The 18,465-nt window shown below is 36.3% G+C and overlaps 1 protein-coding gene across 2 annotated transcripts in view; it reads left to right on the top strand.

Annotated features, from left to right (window-relative positions):
- GSK3B (glycogen synthase kinase 3 beta) overlaps positions 1-18,465 on the top strand; it is a 201,072-nt gene that overhangs the window by 69,193 nt on the left and 113,414 nt on the right. For both annotated transcript variants that reach the window (XM_045785098.2, XM_045785101.2), the window contains exon 3: positions 18,156-18,239. In XM_045785098.2, the coding sequence (XP_045641054.1) occupies positions 18,156-18,239 (84 nt within the window). The remainder of the gene's footprint in view (positions 1-18,155; positions 18,240-18,465) is intronic.

Consider the following 18,465-nt stretch of genomic DNA (forward strand, 5'->3'; position numbering starts at 1 on the left):
TTTGTATCAATATTCATCAGGAATATTGGTCTGTAGTTTTCTCATTGTGTCCATCCTTTTATTTTTAAAGTATATGTCTTTTATATAAATGGGTTCCTTGTAGATTATATATAGTTGGGTCTTTTTAAAATTCATTTCTGAATTTTTATTTTTAAAAATTGAGATATAATCGACATATGACGTCATGTAAGTTCTCTGTCTTTCCTGTTGGTGTATTTAAGTCATTGATGTTCAAAGAGATTTTTGATATAGTTGGAGCATATTTTTGCCATATTTGTTACTGTTTCTATTTGTTGTCCTTGTTTCTTGTTTTTTCTTCCTCTCTTTTTCTGCTTCATCTATTTTTGAGCATTTTATATGATTCTATTTTTTCTCCTCTCTCACAGTATCTATTATACCTTTTTAAACCTTTTTCAGTGGTTGTAGTTGAGTCTACAGTGTACATTTACAATTTTTTGAAGTGCACTTTCAAGTAACACTATACTCTCTCACAGATAGTGCACTTACCTTACGACAGAGTATTCCTAGTTTCTGCTTCCCATTCCATATAACACTGCTGTCATTATTTTCACTAATCCATAAACTATAAACACCGAATACATTATCTCTGTTATTATTTTGACCTGTTGCTGCTAGATCAGTTAATTCTCTAATGCTCTTGCTTTCTTTACATAGATAATAGATTTCTTACCTATGTCATTTTCCTTCTTTCTGATGAACTTTTTATTTTAACATTTCTTGGATGCATGTCTGCTGTTGACAAATTCTGTCAATTTTTGTTATCTGAGAAAGTCTCAATTTCTCCCTCACATTTGAAGAATAATTTTACTGGGTGCAGAATTCTAGATTGGTTGTTTTTTTTCTTCCAACATTTTAAACATTTTACTTCACCCTGTTCTTGTTTGCATGACCTTTGAAGAGAACTTCAATGTTATTCTTACCTTTGCCTGTCTATGCGTAAGTTTTTTTTCCCCCTCCTTTGGCTTCTTTCAAAATTTTTTCTTTGTCTTTGATCTTTTGCATTTTGAATATGATGTGCCTAGATATAGATTTCTTTGGTATTAATCCTCTTTTATGTTTTTGAGCTTCCTGCATGTGTGGTTTGGTGTCTGATATTAATTTTGGGAAATTCTCATTTGTTGCTCCAGTACTTTTTCTGTTCCTTTTTCTCTTCTTCTTGTGGCATTCCCCTTATGCGTGTGTTACAACTTTGTAATTGCCTCAATAGTTCTTGGATATTCTCTTTTTCATTTTTTTTCTCATTGCATTTCAGTGTTGGAAATTTCTATTGACATTTCTTTAGGCTTTACTGATTGTCCCCTTGGCCATGTCCAGTGTATTGATCAGCCCATCAGAGGCATTGCTAATTTCTCTTACACTGGCTTTGATTTCTAGCATTTATTTTTAAATCTTTTTAAAGTTTCCATCTCTCTCAGCTTACATTACCCATCTGTTTTTGTGTGTTATCCAGTTTTTCCATTAGAGCCCTTAGTGTATTAATCAGTTGGCTTAAATTCCTAGTCTGATAATTTCAACATCCTCAATATGTTTCAGTGATTCTGATGCCTTGCTATGTGTATTCACACTTCGATTTTTGTCTTTTAGTATTCTTTGTAATTTTGTGTTAAAAGCTGGATATGATATATTCAGTAAACATTACTTAGGTAACACACTTTTATTTTGAGTTTTTGTTTATCTGGCAGGAGTTAAACTGTGTTTATTGTTTGTTGTAGCTGTATGTGTCCGAAGCTGCAATTTCCTCTGGTGTCTCTCTTATTTTTTCTCCTGTTGTTTTTGAATTTCCTGAGAGACTTCTTAAATAAATTCTGAGACGTGCATTTCTTTCCATTGTGTTTCCCCATTATTATAGAGGAATCCTATTGATCTGGTGGTAAGGTGTGACAGGAGAAAAAGTGTTCTGTAGTCTTAAAATCAGGTCTGAGTCTTAGTGATCTGTGCTGTGGGCTTGACCTTTATAAATGCTTTTCAGTTTTTTGCTCCTCTTCCTCCCTCATGGGTGAGATAAGAAAGATAGAGGGGGCTGAAGTTTTATATCTTCTTTCTTGCACATGGAAAGCTAGATGAGGTTAGAATTGGGTATTTCCCTTTCCCCACTTTTAAGTTTAAAGAAGGCTAGAGTTGGGTATTTCTTTCCCCCCAGTTCAGTTAGCTTTGGTAGAATAGTTTTCCTTGAAGGCAGGTGTTAAGAACAGAGTACTCTGTGCCTGTTTTATAAATGGCTACTTTTCCTCTTATCTGCTTCCAGCAGGTTTTCCCTAGATCTTCACTGTGAGTATCTGGTAGAGCTCCTAGAGATAAAATTGAGAAAAGCATGGTGGGGCCCTCTCTAGAACTCTTAACTCCCAGACTTGTTCATAACGCTCCTTTATCAATTACAGTTTTAAGTTTTCCTCTACTGGTACTAGCTCTGTAGGCAGTTTCTGCTCCTGGGCTTCTGTTCCAGTAAGCTGTAATTCTGTGTATCTACCTGTCTGTCTCTAGTTTTTAGGGCAGTGGTTTGCCATGTGACCTCAGTTCTTTTGTGGATTTAAGAAGAGTTGTTGATTTTTCCGTTTGTTCAGCTCCTTTCTTGTTGTGAAGATGAGAGGAATGACTCCCAAGCTCCTTACATACTAGACTGGAGACCAGAAGTACTTCCTTTGATCATTTTATTTGTCTTTTTATTGTTGAGTAGAGTTCTTTATTCTGGATACAGATCCCTTATCAGATAAATGGCTTACAAATGTTTTCTCCAGTGGGTAGGGCAGTCGGTAGAAGCCTTGTTGGTCATAGCACGGATTTTGGCTTTAAATCTCTTCAAAAGGGGGAGCCACTGGAGGTTTTAAGCAGAGAATCCCATTATCTATCTTATATTTTTAAAGGTAAGATCACTCTGCCTGCTTTCTTGAATGTAGATGGAAGGTTAACAGAGGGAAGCCGAAAGACCACATAGCTGAGCAGAGGTATGCTGAAAGACTTACACTAGAGGTGGTGAGAAATGATCATTTCTTGGAGATGCACGCACACACACCACACGTATTTTTATATTCAGATAATTGTAAATACAGCTGCAATTGTAAGAAATAATACAGAGATCCCATGTATCCTTTGCCCAGTTTCCCTCAGTGGTAACATCTTGCAAAATTATTATAGTTTAGTGTCACAACCAGGATATTGACATTAATACAATCCACCAGTCTTGTTGAGATTTCCCCAGTTATACTTGTACTCATTCGTGCATGTGTGTGTGTACTTTTATACAGTTTTATTACATATGTAGTTTTGTGTATTCACTAGAACAGTTCCTTCATCACAGGTATTCTTGTATTGCCCTTTTATAGCCATACCCATTTCTCTCCTTGCCATTCCTCCACTCTTAACCCCTAGTTTAAACCCTTGCAATAACTAGTAATCTGTTCCCCTTATCTATAATTTTGTTATTTCAAGAATGTTATATCAATGGATTCAAATACGGTATGTAACCTTTCGGGATTGGCTTTATTTGCTCAGCATAATTCTCTGGAGATTCATTAAAATTGTTGCATATATCAATAATTAGTTTTTTTCTTTTTCTGAGTAGTTTTTCATAGTGTGGTATATTATGGTTTGTTTATCCATTCACCTGTTGAAAGACATCTGGTAGCTATTCTGAATAATACGGCTATGAACATTCATTTATAGGTTTTTATGTGAACATAAATTTCCATGTCAGTGGGGTAAATGCCTAAGAGTGCAATTTCTGGAATCTTGGGGATAGACACACATGCACACCCATATTTTTAAGATTTTATTTTTATGTAATCTCTATACCCAAAGTGGGGCTCAAACTCAAAAGAGTCTCATGCTGTACTGGCCAAGCCAGCCACATGCCCTTTGGATATATTTTGAAGGTGGAACCAACAGTATTTCTTGACAGATTGAGTATGAGGTCAGAGAGAAAAAAGATTCAGGATTTGAAAATTTTTGACCTGCACAGTTGGAAGAGTCAAATTGTCAATAATTGAGATAGGATATGGGTCGAGCAGGTTTAAGGAAGATGGAATTTTGCTCAGGACATGTCAAGTTGAGATGCATATTAGACACAGAAAAATTGACATGTAGTTAGTTGGCTGAAAGTTTCTGGAGTACACAGGAGAGATCTAGTCTATAAAATTGGGAGTCATCAGCCTTTAAAGTCCTGAGGCTGGAAGAGATCATTGAGGTAGCTGAAAAGAGGTAAGACACCAAGTTCTGTTTACTCCATTGTTTAGAAAATAGATTAGGAAGAACTAGTAAAAGAGTGAATTTGGCCAGGGAGGAAGAGAAATTGTGGAGAAGGCATTTCAGAGAGTGACCAACTGATCATCTATTTTTGTGGAAGCCATAATTATAGCAGATAGGCGTAATCCCTGTAGTAACCTGAGATTTTAGTTGGGTTGTTTCTGGTGGTATATGGGATGATATGTCTCCTTTCTAGTTTCTTCTTAGGAAAAAAAGGGGTTTTGAGTTTTTGTTCATGTATTCAGAAAAGCTAATGGTCCCAGTTGCTAGTTAATACCCAACTTACTGTGTATGCTTTCATGAAAAAACTTTTAAATTTAATGAAGAAGTGTTCTTTATCTTTTCAAAACTCTCACATCATTTTTTAAAAACTTTTAAAAAATTTAATTATTTGACACACACAGAGAATACAAGCAAGGGGAGCAGCAGAGGGAGAGGGAGAAGCAGGCTCCCCACTGAGCAGGGAGCCTGATGCAGGGTTTGACCCCAGGACCCTGGGATCATGACGTGAGCTGAAGGCAGCCGCTTAACTGACGAGCCACCCAGGCACTCCTCACATCATCTTTTTTTTTTTGATACCTCTAAAGGCACTTAACGTTTTCTGTTATGTGGTATCATTATTTGATATTTGCATACTTGTCTCATTTTGAATTGTAAGTGCTTTCAATACTGAGGTCCTGCTTTATTGTCACTGTATTCCTCAAGCATATAGTAATAAATGAAGTTGATGGAATTGAGTACATTTTGTTGTGGTAGTTAAGAGCATGGGTTTAGGACTCTGACACACCTGGGTTAAATCTTGTCCCTCCTCTTTGCCAGCAAATTCCTTAACCTCACTATGCCTTCACCCCTTTTCTAAGTGGGGATTGATATTGTTGCCTAGTGAATTGGTTTGTGGAGAGGATTAAATGAAGTCAGGAAGATAAAGCTCTTAGCAGGGTTCCTGGCTCTTGATTTTCAGTAATCCTGTAGTTGTTGGCACCATCATTGTTATGCTAATAATAGTATCTATTATATTGACTTTCAAAGATACAGAGTTAAAGCAGTGTTGCATTTAAGTTACTCTGACTTACATGCTCAGGCCTCTGAAAACTAAGCATTTAGGAATCCTCATATTTATATTTACTTCAGGCCATATTAGCTGGCTGGGAATAGAAGTCCGTTAGGCTCTCCAGGTGTCCCTTCTGTTGTTTCCCTTTCCTTTCCCCTTTCTGTGCTGGGCAAGTTGCTTGTGGGACTGATTGGGAAAATTTGCATGCATGAATCCTGTTTATTATTCCTATAAAATCGGGATTTCTTTGTAGAAAATTTTAAGCCTGCCTGAGCAGTGTATATTTTATAAATGTAATTTACAATTTAGGTTTTTATTTATATACTATCTAATTATAGTAATGTAAAAAAAATGTTATTGTAAATTTCCAGAATGTTACTTGATACTAGAAAGTCCACTCTGTATATGATATATGCATATAATATATATTTTTTATATATATCAATGTATATATATACTAAGTGTGAAAGAGATTGAATATATAAGGAACTTTCCTTGGCTTCTAGAGCAAGAGATGCCATCTAGAGATGGCAAACTGTGCACCTGTTGACTATTTTTGTAAATAAAGTTTTATTGGAACATAGGCACACCCATTCCTTTACATATTGTTGTTGACTGCTTTTCCACCACAACTGTAAAGTAATTGCACCAGAGACTATGGCCTGTAAGCCAAAGTATTTATAGTCCGGCCCCTTATAGAAAATGTTTGCTGACCCTTATTCTAGGGTGTTATTTTGGTGGCTCATCTTTTACAGCCTTGCTCATTCTCATTTTCTTGTATGATTCCTTTTCATCTGTCTGCCTACATGTTGATATTCTCCAGGATCTTCTTGGGAATGTCTTACCTGTCTTGGGGCTTTTGTGATACCACTGTCCAGGTTATACGGCCTGACCAGTTTATTAGTGTCCTTTATAGACTTCTCTGCTGCTGGAGACTCTGGCTACTTATTTTTCTTATTTTACAGGCAATTTTATCTACTCCTGTGGCTTTAAGAACCATCTAGACCTCTTGCTAGAGGATAAGATGAACATATCAGCTTGCTTTCTGGACTTTTCCATTTCTGTGTCCTTCAGTCATTTCAATAAACGTGTCCCAAACTGAACTCATTCCTTTCCTCTTCCATAACAGTGAACTCTACTGTCATGTTAATAGTCACATGAGTCAGAAGCTTGATAGTAATCACTCCCCTCCTTCCAGTTACCAAACTAGGAGCAAGTGGTCAAATAACTGTTGATCTGCCTCTCAGTTGATCTGTCGTTCTCTTCCTCTGTCTTTACTTTTTCTACTTCAATGCAGGTCCTAATTTAATTTATCTTCTCTTCCTTAAAAAAGATTTTTTTCATACCCAGCAATCTTCCCAAATCAAATCTCTTGTTAGAGCAGATCAGTGTTTCTTTATGGCTTGTAGTATTCAGACTTTTTAGACTTTCCACCAGGCCCCTTTCCAGAATTTTTCAAGGTACAAATAAGCAAATTTTTCTTAGGTCCAATCCCCATTTACCTGTAGCACTTTCCGAGTGAGCTAGAGTTTTCACCTTGTATTGTAATTGTTGAGTTGGCTTACCCATTAGAATATGAAATCTTTAAGGACTATGAATTTTTACACACTCAGAGTCCTGGCTCTGACGCATATTTGGCTTCAAAATAATTGTTGTACACATGGAGTTATTTTGAGATGATATTCTAGCCAATTGTAGGGTCTCTGGGGGCCATCTGAATTTACTGTGTAATCAAAGGTTTAGAGATGGATTAAACAATTTTTCAGTCCTAGTGTGATTAAAGGAAAGGGTGATGGAACTCTGGCTTTTATTTTAAAAGATTTTGTTTATTTTATTTGAGAGAAAGAGCGCATGTGCGCATGCGTAGAGAGAATGGGGGAGGGAAAGAATCTCAAGCCGACTCTGCTGCATGTGAGCCCGACATGAGGCTCCATCTTAGGACCCTGAGATCATGACCTGAGCCAAAACCAAGAGTTGGACGTTTAACTGACTGAGCCACTCAGACACCCTTGGATAGTCTTTTTTTTGAAGAAGAAGATGTGTTTCAGAAAAATAGCCTTTAAAGCAAAACTTTAGAAGTCAGTCCTACTTTACTATATTTTATGGAAGTGGAGCTTTCTATGGTAGGAAAGATCTGGTAGAATGAAATTTGGTGAGGAAGAGAAGATGATAGCCATATGCTGCCTATCATACATCCACGGTATTATTAAGTTTGCTGATTGTTACTTCACCTAAAAGTTAGCTTTTCCTTTAATGAGCTTGACATAAGGGTACATAAAGTACCCTTTTGGGAATCCCTTGACTCAGTGCTTCTGGAAGGTTATTTTTTTCCCCTTTTCTTGAAGTGTGAGGTGTCAAATGATGTAAAAATGAATGTAGCCTCTGTCTATTTAGAGGAGGATATATGTTAATGACTATTGGTTAAACCAAAAGGATAACTTTTTTTTTAAATGTGGCTTTTAGGTTTTCTTATATCGGTGTGCTGTTTATTCCATCTTGAGCAGTTATTTTGTTTTTTTAGATGGGAATGGTAAATAAGAATTTAGTTTACCTATAATTTTTTATCTTTTCTATATTGGAAAAATATTACCTTTATATAGACAGGTTGTTTTTCTACAATGGATTTTAAGTTTTTAATTATGATCGTATAGTAAGAAATACGTTTTACATGCAACCCAGTGCACAGAAAAATAACAAATAAGTTTGGTTAAAAAGTCCAAAATCTCGATATAGTAAAGTCCTTATTCTTTTTTTTTTTTAAGATTTTTTTTATTTATTTATGTGACAGAGAGACAGCCAGTGAGAGAGGGAACACAAAGCAGGGGGAGTGGGAGAGGAAGAAGCAGGCTCCCAGCGAAGGAGCCCGATGTGGGACTCGATCCCGCAATGCTGGGATCACGCCCTGAGCCGAAGGCAGATGGTTAAGGACTGAGCTACCCAGGCGCCCCAAAGTTCTTATTCTTTTCTCTTCTCCTTACCACCCCCTTCTCAGTCCTGATTGTCTGAACCCACAATTTGGAAAATATGGGTTTATAGTAAGTTGTAAGGTAGAAGCAATTACAGAAACCGGGAATTTACTCTGTGAAAGACAAAGTAACCAGAGTATTGAGAGCTCTGTGGCTGATACACGAAGATATAAAATTCAGCTTTTCCTGTTAGGCATTTATATAGTGAGTTAGTTGGACAAGTGCTGTGGGTGTGGGTGTGTATGTTTCTCCTATAGTCACTGCAATGTAATACCTGATTTCTATAAGGTACTTTTTGAGAAGTATTCTTTTATATAATGCCATTGAACTCTAGTTTGAAGAAGAAGAAGAAAAAAAAAAGAACTGAGAGAGTATTTAATAAATTCCAAAATATTTCTAGGTGCTGCAGGAATTTAGAGATCAGAGAAGATTGGTGAGTTGGAGCAGCTGGGGATGGCCTCGTGAAAGAGGTGGGAGTTATATAGGAACTTTAAAGATGGGTAGAATGTGTGTAGGTGGGAGGGAGGGTGCAAACATTCCAGTGATGGTGTGATCAGTGGCTTAGAATTGGGAATGAAATAATAGAGTGAGAAGTGGAATCTAGTTATGATCACATTGGTTATGAATGGAAGTAAGATGAAGCTAATAAGAAGGAACTAGAATATGAAGTGATTTAGACTTTATCTGGTAGGACATGGGAAAATCTCTAACTCTCAGAATTTACTTTGTCTGCTAATAACATTACCACTCCAGATCTCTTTAGGTTGCTGTTTGCGTGGTGTATCTTTTTCCATCCTTTACTTTCAGGCTGTTTGAATCTTAAGTATGTGTACTGTAGGGATGCCTGGGTGGCTCAGTTGTTGAGCGTCTGCCTTCAGCTCAGGGCGTGATCCCGGAGTCCTGAGATCGAGCCCCACATCGGGCTCCTCTGCTGGGAGCCTGCTTCTCCCTCTCCCACTCCCCCTGCTTGTGTTCCCTCTCTCACTGGCTGTCTCTCTCTCTCTCTCTGTCAAATAAATAAATAAATAAATAAATAAATAAATAAATAAATAAATAAATAAAATCCTTAAAAAAAAAAAAAAGTATGTGTACTGTAGAAAAAATGTAGCTGGAGTTTTCTTTCTTATCCAGTCTGACAATCTCTGCTTTTGATTGTGTGCTTAATTACATATTTTGTAGTTTTTGTTATGATTCGAATTACCTCTGTCATGGTGCTCTTTATTTTGTTTCTCTCTCATGTTTTTGTTCCTCTGCTCGCATGTATTGCCTTCATTTTTTAAGGTACCGTTGTAGGTCCAGGGTTGGTTTTTTGTTTTGTTTTGTTTTGTTTTGTTTTGTTTTGTTTTTAGTAGTAGTACAAAAATTATTTTCTTAGTGGTTGCTTTAGGAATTACAGTGTACATTTCAGTTTATCAGTCTGCTTCAGGTTATACTAACTTAATACCAGTAAAACATAGCACCCTTCCACCAATACAGCTACTTTTTTCCCGTCCCTCTTTTCCTACCATTATTGTCATGTGTGTTACATCTATTTATGTTATAAACCTAATAATATACTGTTATTTTAATTGCTTTATTTAATATGTGTATTTGGTGAAATTAAGGGGAGAAAAGAAAAAATATATTTATACAGTCTTTATATTTTCTTAATTATATTTACCATTTCTGGTGCTCTCATTTCTCTTTGTAGATCAGATTATCTCCTGATGTCATTTATTTAATGCAAGTCTGAGAAGCTTGCATTAGTATTTTTTAAAGTCAGGTCTTCTCCTGTAGAATATTCTCCACTTAAAAATAAATCGGCGGGGGGGGGGCGCACCTGGGTGGTTCAGTTGGTTAAGGTCTGCCTTCAGCCCAGGTCATGATCCTGGGGTCCTGGGATCCATCCCCACATTGTCCTGCTGCTTGCTCAGCGGGGAGCCTGCTTCACCTCTCCCTTTGCTACTCCCCTGCTTGTATGCATTCTCTCTCTCTTTCAAATAAATAAGATCTTTAAAAAAATAAAAATAAATCTGTTAATGTATTTTTCCTTTCACATATGAAGAATAATTTTTCTGTATATAGCATTCTTGGTTGACAGGATATTTAGTTGTTTATTTTTTAAGATTTCATTTTTTCATTTGAGAGAGAGACAGAAACAGAGAGAGCACAAGCAGGGGAGAGGCAGAGGGAGAGGGAGAAGCAGACTCCCCACTGAGCTGGGAGTCCAACATGGGGCTTGGTCCCAGGACCTGGAGATCATGACCAGAGCCTAAGGCAGATGCTTAACCATCAGAGCCACCCAGGTGCCCCAGGATTTTAAAATTTTATCTTATTTTTTTGCCCTCTGGCCTTCATCAGTCTGATGATTAGTCAGCCGTTTATTGTATTATTTTTTCCATGTATGTTATAAACCATTTTTTGTTATTTCTTTCATGATTTTCTTCTTTATGGCTTCAGTTCAAAAGTGATGTGCCTAGATGTGAATCACTTTGTATGTATCCTTTTGGGGTTCATTTTGCTTAGGGTTCATTAAGCTTTATGGTCAGCAGATTAGTGTTTTTCATCAAATTTTGGGAATTTTCAGCAGTTATTTCTTCACATATTTTTTCTCCTCCTTTTTCTTTTTCCTCTTTTTTTTGATGCTGCCTTTGTACATATGTTGGTAGGTGTGCTGTTATCCTACATTAGGCCTTTGAGGCCCTGTTCATTTTTCTGCAGTCTTTTTTTCCTTTTGTTCTTTCAGTTGGATAATTTATTTCTGTTTTTAAGTTCACAGATTTTTTTTTAAATGTCATCTCAAATCTTATCTTGAGCCCATAGTGAATCTTTGACTTTGTTACACTTTTCAACTTGAGTATTTCCAGGTTTAAAAAGTTAGTATTTCTTTATTGAAATTTCCTACTTGCATAATTGTTGTATTTTTCTTTAATTTTAATATATGATTTCCCTTAACTCTTTGAACATATTTATTCTATATTTTAAAAAAGTTTCCCATCTTTATTGAGATATAATTGATATATAACGTTGTGTTTGTTTAAGGTGTGCAACATGTTCATTTGATGTACTTACATATTGCAAAATGATTACCACCATACCACTAACTAACATGTCACACCTTATAATTACCATTTCTTTTTGTGGTGAGAACATGTAAGATCTGCTCTTTTAGCAACTTTGAAATAAACGGTATGGTGTTATTAACTATAGTTGCCATGGCGAAGGTGAGATTCTCAGGACTTATTCATGTTATAACTAGAAGTTTGTACTCTGACCAACATCTCCCCTTTTCCGCACTCTTCAGCCCCTGGTAACAACCCTTCTTGTCTCTTTGTGTGAGTTTGGATTTTTAGACTCCACATATAAGTGATATATGCTATTTTGTCTTTTTCTGATTTATTTCACTTAGCATAATGACCTCAAGGTCCATCCGTGTTGCAAATGTCAGGATGTCCTTCTTCTGGCTGAATGATATTCCTGTCTGTCTATGTCACATTTTTTTAATCCATTCATCTGTTAATGGACACTTAGGTTGCTTCCATGTCTTGGCTATTGTGAATGATGTGCAGTGAATATGAGAGTAAGGTGTCTCTTCAAGATAATGGTCAGATATATATACCCAGATATATACCCACTTCTGGGATATATATCCAGAAGTGTAATTGCTGGATCATGGTAGTTCTGTTTTTAATATTTTGAAGAACCTCCGTACTAATTTTTGTAGTAGCTACATCAATTTAATTTACTACCATCAGTACACAAGGGTTCCCTTTTCTCCACATCCTCACCACCACTTCATCTCTTATCTTTTTGATGATAGCCATTCTAACAGGTGTGAAGTGATATCACATTGTGGTTTTGATTTGTATTTCCTTGATGATTAGTGATGTTGAACACTTTTTCATTTACCTGTTGGCTATTTGTATGTGTTCCTTGGAAAAATGCCCATTCGGGTCTTTGCACAGTTTTAATTGGCTTGTGTTTTTGCTGTTGAGTTGTATGAATTCTTTATATATTTTGGATATTAACCCCCATTGCATATATGATTTGAAAATATTTTCTCACCATTACATAGGTTGCCTTTCATTTTGTAGATGGTTTTATTTGCTGTACAAAAGCTTTTTAATTTGATGTAGTCCCACTTTTTAATTTTTGCTGTCAAATCTAAAATATCATTGCCAAGACCAATACCAGGAAGCTTATATACTCCCTATGTTTTCTCCTAGGAGTTTCGTGGTTTTAGGTCCTTATGTTTTTCAATAGAATAGCTGCTTTGTATTCTTGTCTGCTAAATCCAACAGTTGTGTCTACCTAGACTCACTTTCTATTAGCTGTTTTTTTTTTTTAACCTAAGAGTAGGTCAGCTCTTTCTGTTGTCTGTATGTCTCACATTTTCTTTTTTCTTTTCTTCCTTTTTTAAAAAAAATTTTAATATTTTTACAGTTGGACATTTCAGATAATATATTTGTAGCAACTCTGGATTCTGATTTTTTTTTAATCTTCCTGAAGGTTGTTATTTTGGAATTTTCCTTTTTTTTTCTTTTTTTGTAACTTACCTGCATCTAATCTGTAGGATCTTTTACCTTCACAGTTTGAATCCCCTAAATTCTGTGTTAAATTTTTTTATTCTAACTTTAATTTTTTAGCCTGATATTTTTCAGTGGCTGACTATGTCTGCATAGTTTAGTGGGCAGGCAGTTATTGGTTAGAGATTGTGCTCAAACATCTTGAATTTACAAGGCTTCCATCATTTTTTGATGATTCTGTACATGGGTGGGGGCGTCCATTTAAAATTTGGCCAGTTTTAAGTTGGCCTCAGCTTTTACTTTCTCTGAGGCCCTATTGGGTTTCCCCTGCATAAGTGCACAGCTTTTCAGTCAGCCAGGAATATGTGGAGAGCTTATTTAGCCCTTCTGTGCATCTCATGTCCAGGATCTTCCTGTTAAATATTTTAGTGTTCTGCCGAGTCTGTCATTTTCCTCAGCTGGGACTTTATCTTCAGGGTAACGGAGCTGTGAGCTTTCTCACTTTGTTTCCTATCAGATATGCCATTTTTACTGCCAGTGCCACTGGACATGGATTTTTCTCTCTTTTCTAAATGATGGTAGCTCCCTCTCCAGGCAAAATTCCTGGTTTTCGTGCGCAACCCTGCCTGGGTAAAACCTTCTCAATCTCTGAGCTGGGCAGTGGTGGTTGGAGATGGAAGCATCCCCTGGCAAAAAGGCCACTTATCCCCATTATCCCACTTCTGGTGTCTAGCAGCTTCTCAAGAGTAAATGCTACTTGATTTGTTGTCACCTTTGATTTCCAGAGCCTTGAAATGGTGTTTTCTACAGTGTAGTCCTTTAAAAAAAAAAAAAAAAGTTTATTTATTTCGAGAGGGGGGAAAGAGAGAGCTTGTGCCCGAATGTGTGGGTGGGGCAGAAGGAGGGAGAGTCTCTCAGGCGGACTCCCCACTGAGCGAGGAGCCCGACCCAGAGCTGGATCTCAGGACCCTGAGATCATGACCTGAACTGAGACTAAGAGTCAAACATTTAACCAATTAAGCCACCCAAGCACCCCTACAGTGTAGTCCTTTTTATAGGTGTTTTGAGGGGGAACGGATTTATCAATCTCTTTATTCCACTGTAGCTGGAAATACTGCCTCTTTTTAAACTTTCTAATTTCTTACACCTTCCCCTATGTCTTCCAAGCCCACCTTAATTCACTCTAGTCAGGCTTTTGATGCCACTGTTTACTGAAGCCACCTTTGCAAGTCACTGGCATCCTGCATTTACCCTTTCCAATGATCAGTTTTCTCTTTTCATCTTAATCAGCCTTTCAGCACCTTTTCACATAAGCGGTCACTGCCTTTTTCTGAAAACTTTTTTAAATTGGTTTTAAGATAACCTTCTCTCCTATTTTTCATCCTACTTCATTACTTCTCCGTGTGATCCACTTCTTGTACCTCTGAATATTTATTTATGTATTCTGGTCTAAACTTCTTCTCTAGGTGATGCCATTGGGTTCCCTTGCTTTAAGTTCCCTTTATGAAGATGACCCTCAGATGCGTATTTCCAGCTTCAACTTCTTCTACCTTGAGCCTCACAGTATTTGCACTTGGATGGCCAGTAAACATTTCAAACTTAATAGATGAAAACAGAAGTCTTGAACCACTTTCTCCATCAAATTTATTCTCTCAGTTTTTAGAATGATCTTTTTAAAAGGGTAAATCAGATTATGTCATTTTCCTGATCAAAATGACATTGGCTTTCCTTTACATTTAATATGAAACTCAGTTTCTTACCATGATTAAAAGAGTTTATAATTTTGGAAAACAGTGTGGAGGTCCCTTAAAAAGTTAAAAATTGAGCTACCCTATGATCCAGCAATTGCAGTACTGAATATTTACCCCAAAGATACAGACGTAGTGAAGAGAAGGGCCATATGCACCCCGATATTCATAGCAGCATTGTCCACAATAGCTAAATTGTGGAAGGAGCCAAGATGCCCTTCAACAGATGACTGGATTAAGAAGATGTGGTCCATATATACAATGGAATATTACTCAGCCATCAGAAAGAACAATTATACAACATTTGCAGCAACATGGACGGGACTGGAGGAGATTATGCTAAGTGAAATAAGTCAAGCAGAGAAAGGCAATTATCATATGGTTTCACTCATTTATGGAACATAAGAAATAGGAAGATCGGTAGGAGAAGGAAGGGAAGAATGAAGGGGGGGGGGGAGAAGGGGGAATGAACCATGAGAGACTATGGACTCTGGGAAACAAACTGAGGGCTTCAGAGGGGAGGGAGGGTGGGGGATTGGGATAGGCTGGTTATGGGTATTAAGGAGGGCACATATTGCATGGTGCACTGGGTATTATATGCAAATAATGAGTCATAGAATATTACATCAAAAACGGGGGGTGTACTGTACGGTGACTAATATAACAAAATAAAAATTATTAAAAAAAAAGTTTATAGACATACCCCCTGCCTGCCTTTTCTGAACTTTTCTTCTCTTCCTTTACTCAGTGTGCTGCAATCACATTATTCTTCTAGCTTTTTCTTGAATATGTCATGTCCACCTCTAGCCATTTACATTTGGAGGTTCCTATAAACTGCAGTGCTCTTCCCCCGTATCTTCACGTGGTTGTCATCATCCTATCATTCAGGTTTGCGTTCAGATCTTACCTCCTTTGTGAGGTGTTTTCTGACTTCCCTATCCAAAATATAGCTCCTTGTCTATATCATGCTCTGTCTCCTTAAGGTATGTGAAAATAATACTGCTTCTTCCTCACTGTCCTCAATAGACTGTAAGTTTCATGAAGATAGGAACTTAGTTTTGTTCACTGCCATATCCTTAACATTATGAATGATGCCTGGCATAGAACAGGTGTACAATATTTGTAGAATAACGGTGTTTTTTATGGAATTAGTATTTCATTAGTGAATTAATAAAGAATGACTTAGAAACAATGGCTAGGCTTGTAATAGTTGTATATTTAAATGCAGTCAGGCATTAACTTTGCCTAATGTTGGCATGATTAATACTTATAAATGTTGCTCTGTGAAATTTATATTTTAGACCTTTTAGGGAATTTTAAGATGAGAAAATTTAAGACTTTAAAAAGAATAGAATATGTCAAAAGAGTAAGGGTAGATGAATATTTAGGTCCATGTATTTGCTTCACTTATGCATTCTTTCTGGTAAAATATAGTATGCATAAACTTATATAACTTCTGTTATCTGAGAATTTAATAGTTCTCTTTTATAACTTGGTTAATGAGTCTGGAAAAAGAGCTTATTTTAACATAGTTGGCTATGTTGAAAAACAATCTTAATGTCTGTGTATCATGAGAGCAGAGTCTTAGCTTACTAGCAGTTCTTCCACAAAACTGGCTATATAGATGTGAACTGGCAAAGTATAGACATACTTCCAGACTTAGCATCAGTTTAAAATGCAAATAGACACAGTTTTGAAGTTGGTAGTTTTTTGTGTTCTCCTCTGTCACAGTTAGAACTCAGAATGTGACTTGAGTTATCTTTATTAAAGCAATTATACTGTACTGAGTTTTTGTTTATTGCTTCAGCTATAAACATTTTATAACAAGTAATGGGATGAAAGATTGATGTTCTATAAAAGAATTTTTTTTTATTTTTTAAAAAAGATTTACTTATTTGAGAGAGAGCACGAGTGGAGGGAAGGGCAGAGGGAGAGGGAGAGGGAGAGAGAGAATCCTTAAGCCGACTTCCCACTGAGTGCAGAGCCTGACGTGGGGCTCCATCCCAGGACCCTGAGATCATGACCTGAGCTGATACCAGGAGTCATCTGTTTAACCAGCTGAGCCACCCAGGTGCCCCTATGAAAGAATTTTAAATATCACTGTACATGAACCCAGCTCTCACGGTCAATTTAAAGGGATAGAGGAAAGTCCTTTCGAGTTTCCAGTTTCCCTGAGATGACATGCTAGAACAATTATAGAGACAGTTGAAAGTTTCTAGAGGAGGAGAAACGTTTGCATATTTCTGGTACCATCTTCTAAAAACTGGAGCCCGCTCTGCTCTAGGACAGTTCTGCTTTTTAGGCTCCTCATCTGCTGTGCAATCCTCAACCCCTCTTTTTTTGGCCTTTTTTCTGACCATAAAGCATTTTTCCTTGCAGATTCCCAGGTATATAACTTTATGTTTTGTAGCTCTTCCAGAATTTTGAAATTTTATATTTCCTGTCCATATAGCTAGTACTTTGTAATATTTTCTCTGTGTTATGTAATTTGGCCTTTATTTACTGGACTTCTGATAGTCAAGTATACTTTTGGAATTTATCTTCTTTGTTAATATATACTCTGCACATTTATTACTGCAAAAACTTATGTTGTTAAGAAGTCATCGTATTATTTAATGCTTTCTTTTCACGAAGAATGACATAACTTTGAAATTCCCCAAAGGAAAAAATGATTTGTGTGGTCTGTAAATTTGTCAGGACCATACAATTTCTAGTATGCCATATTTTAACTTAGCAACTGAGCCCTTCTTATGGGCTCTCAGATTTTTTTTTTTTTTACTGTATCGTGGAAGATAGTATGGCTTGTAAGAGCTCTTTGCACCCAAATTCATTTGTTTAGTGAGAAGTTAGATTTTTATTATAGTTGCGAAAGATTACAGTAGTAATAGCTCATTCCAGATATCTCTTACATACTATACACACTGCTTCTCAAACAGTGGTGAAATATTAGTTTTAAAGATTTCCAGTTCATCGAAGACTGATATTTTTGTAAAATATAATACAAATCAGTTACTAGAAAAGTGAAATTTAAAAAAATACAAAATATAGGCCCCATTCTTTATTATAAAATTCACAGATATGAAATTATTCTATCAAATTGCTATAAAACATTCTAAGTACTTATTCTCAATTTCTGTAGTTATCTTATTTCAGAGTAGTAGAAAGTAGTAGACTAGTAACATAGACTAGTAACAAATAGGTTGCAGGTCAGCATTGGTCTATAGGCCATACTTTTTATTTTGTTTAAAATTTTTTTGTTATTTTTTTAATTTTTAAAAATTTTAATTGAACTATAGTGGACATATAATATTAAATTAATTTTAGGTGTACAATGTAGTGATTCAACAGTTATGAAATTACCATGATAAGTGTATTACAGTATTATAGACTATATTCCCTATGCTTTACTTTTCATCCCCATGACTTATTTTACAGTCGGCAGTTTGTACCTCTTAATCCCCTTCACCTATTTTGCCCAGGCCCCTACTCCCTAGACCATAATTTTTAGTAACATACCCATAGCCTGCTCTTTGTAGTGTTTAATGTAATGAGATCTTAGAATCTTAGTCAATATGGTGAATAGCATTTATCCTTTAAAAAATATTTTCATGTGTTTCCTTTTCAGAACCGAGAGCTCCAAATCATGAGAAAGCTAGATCACTGTAACATAGTCCGATTGCGTTATTTCTTCTACTCAAGTGGTGAGAAGGTAGGTCTTGCAGAAAGTGTGTACTGAATATTGTGATAGACTTGTTATTCTTCTAAAAATAGTCATCATTCTCCACCCCACCCCCCACCCTAGCCCAACTAGCAGAACAGTTTTGCTAATTAAATGGAAGAATTCTAAAACACAGGCCATAGTGATTCTGAGCTCAAGATATAATCATTGAATATCATTAGTTATATCAGAAATTGTTTATGAAATAATAAAGGGA

This window comes from Ursus americanus, chromosome 4 (genome assembly GCF_024610735.1).
Source record: "Ursus americanus isolate L20-20 chromosome 4, mUrsAme1.1.p, whole genome shotgun sequence".
NCBI classification, from domain to species: domain Eukaryota; kingdom Metazoa; phylum Chordata; class Mammalia; order Carnivora; family Ursidae; genus Ursus; species Ursus americanus.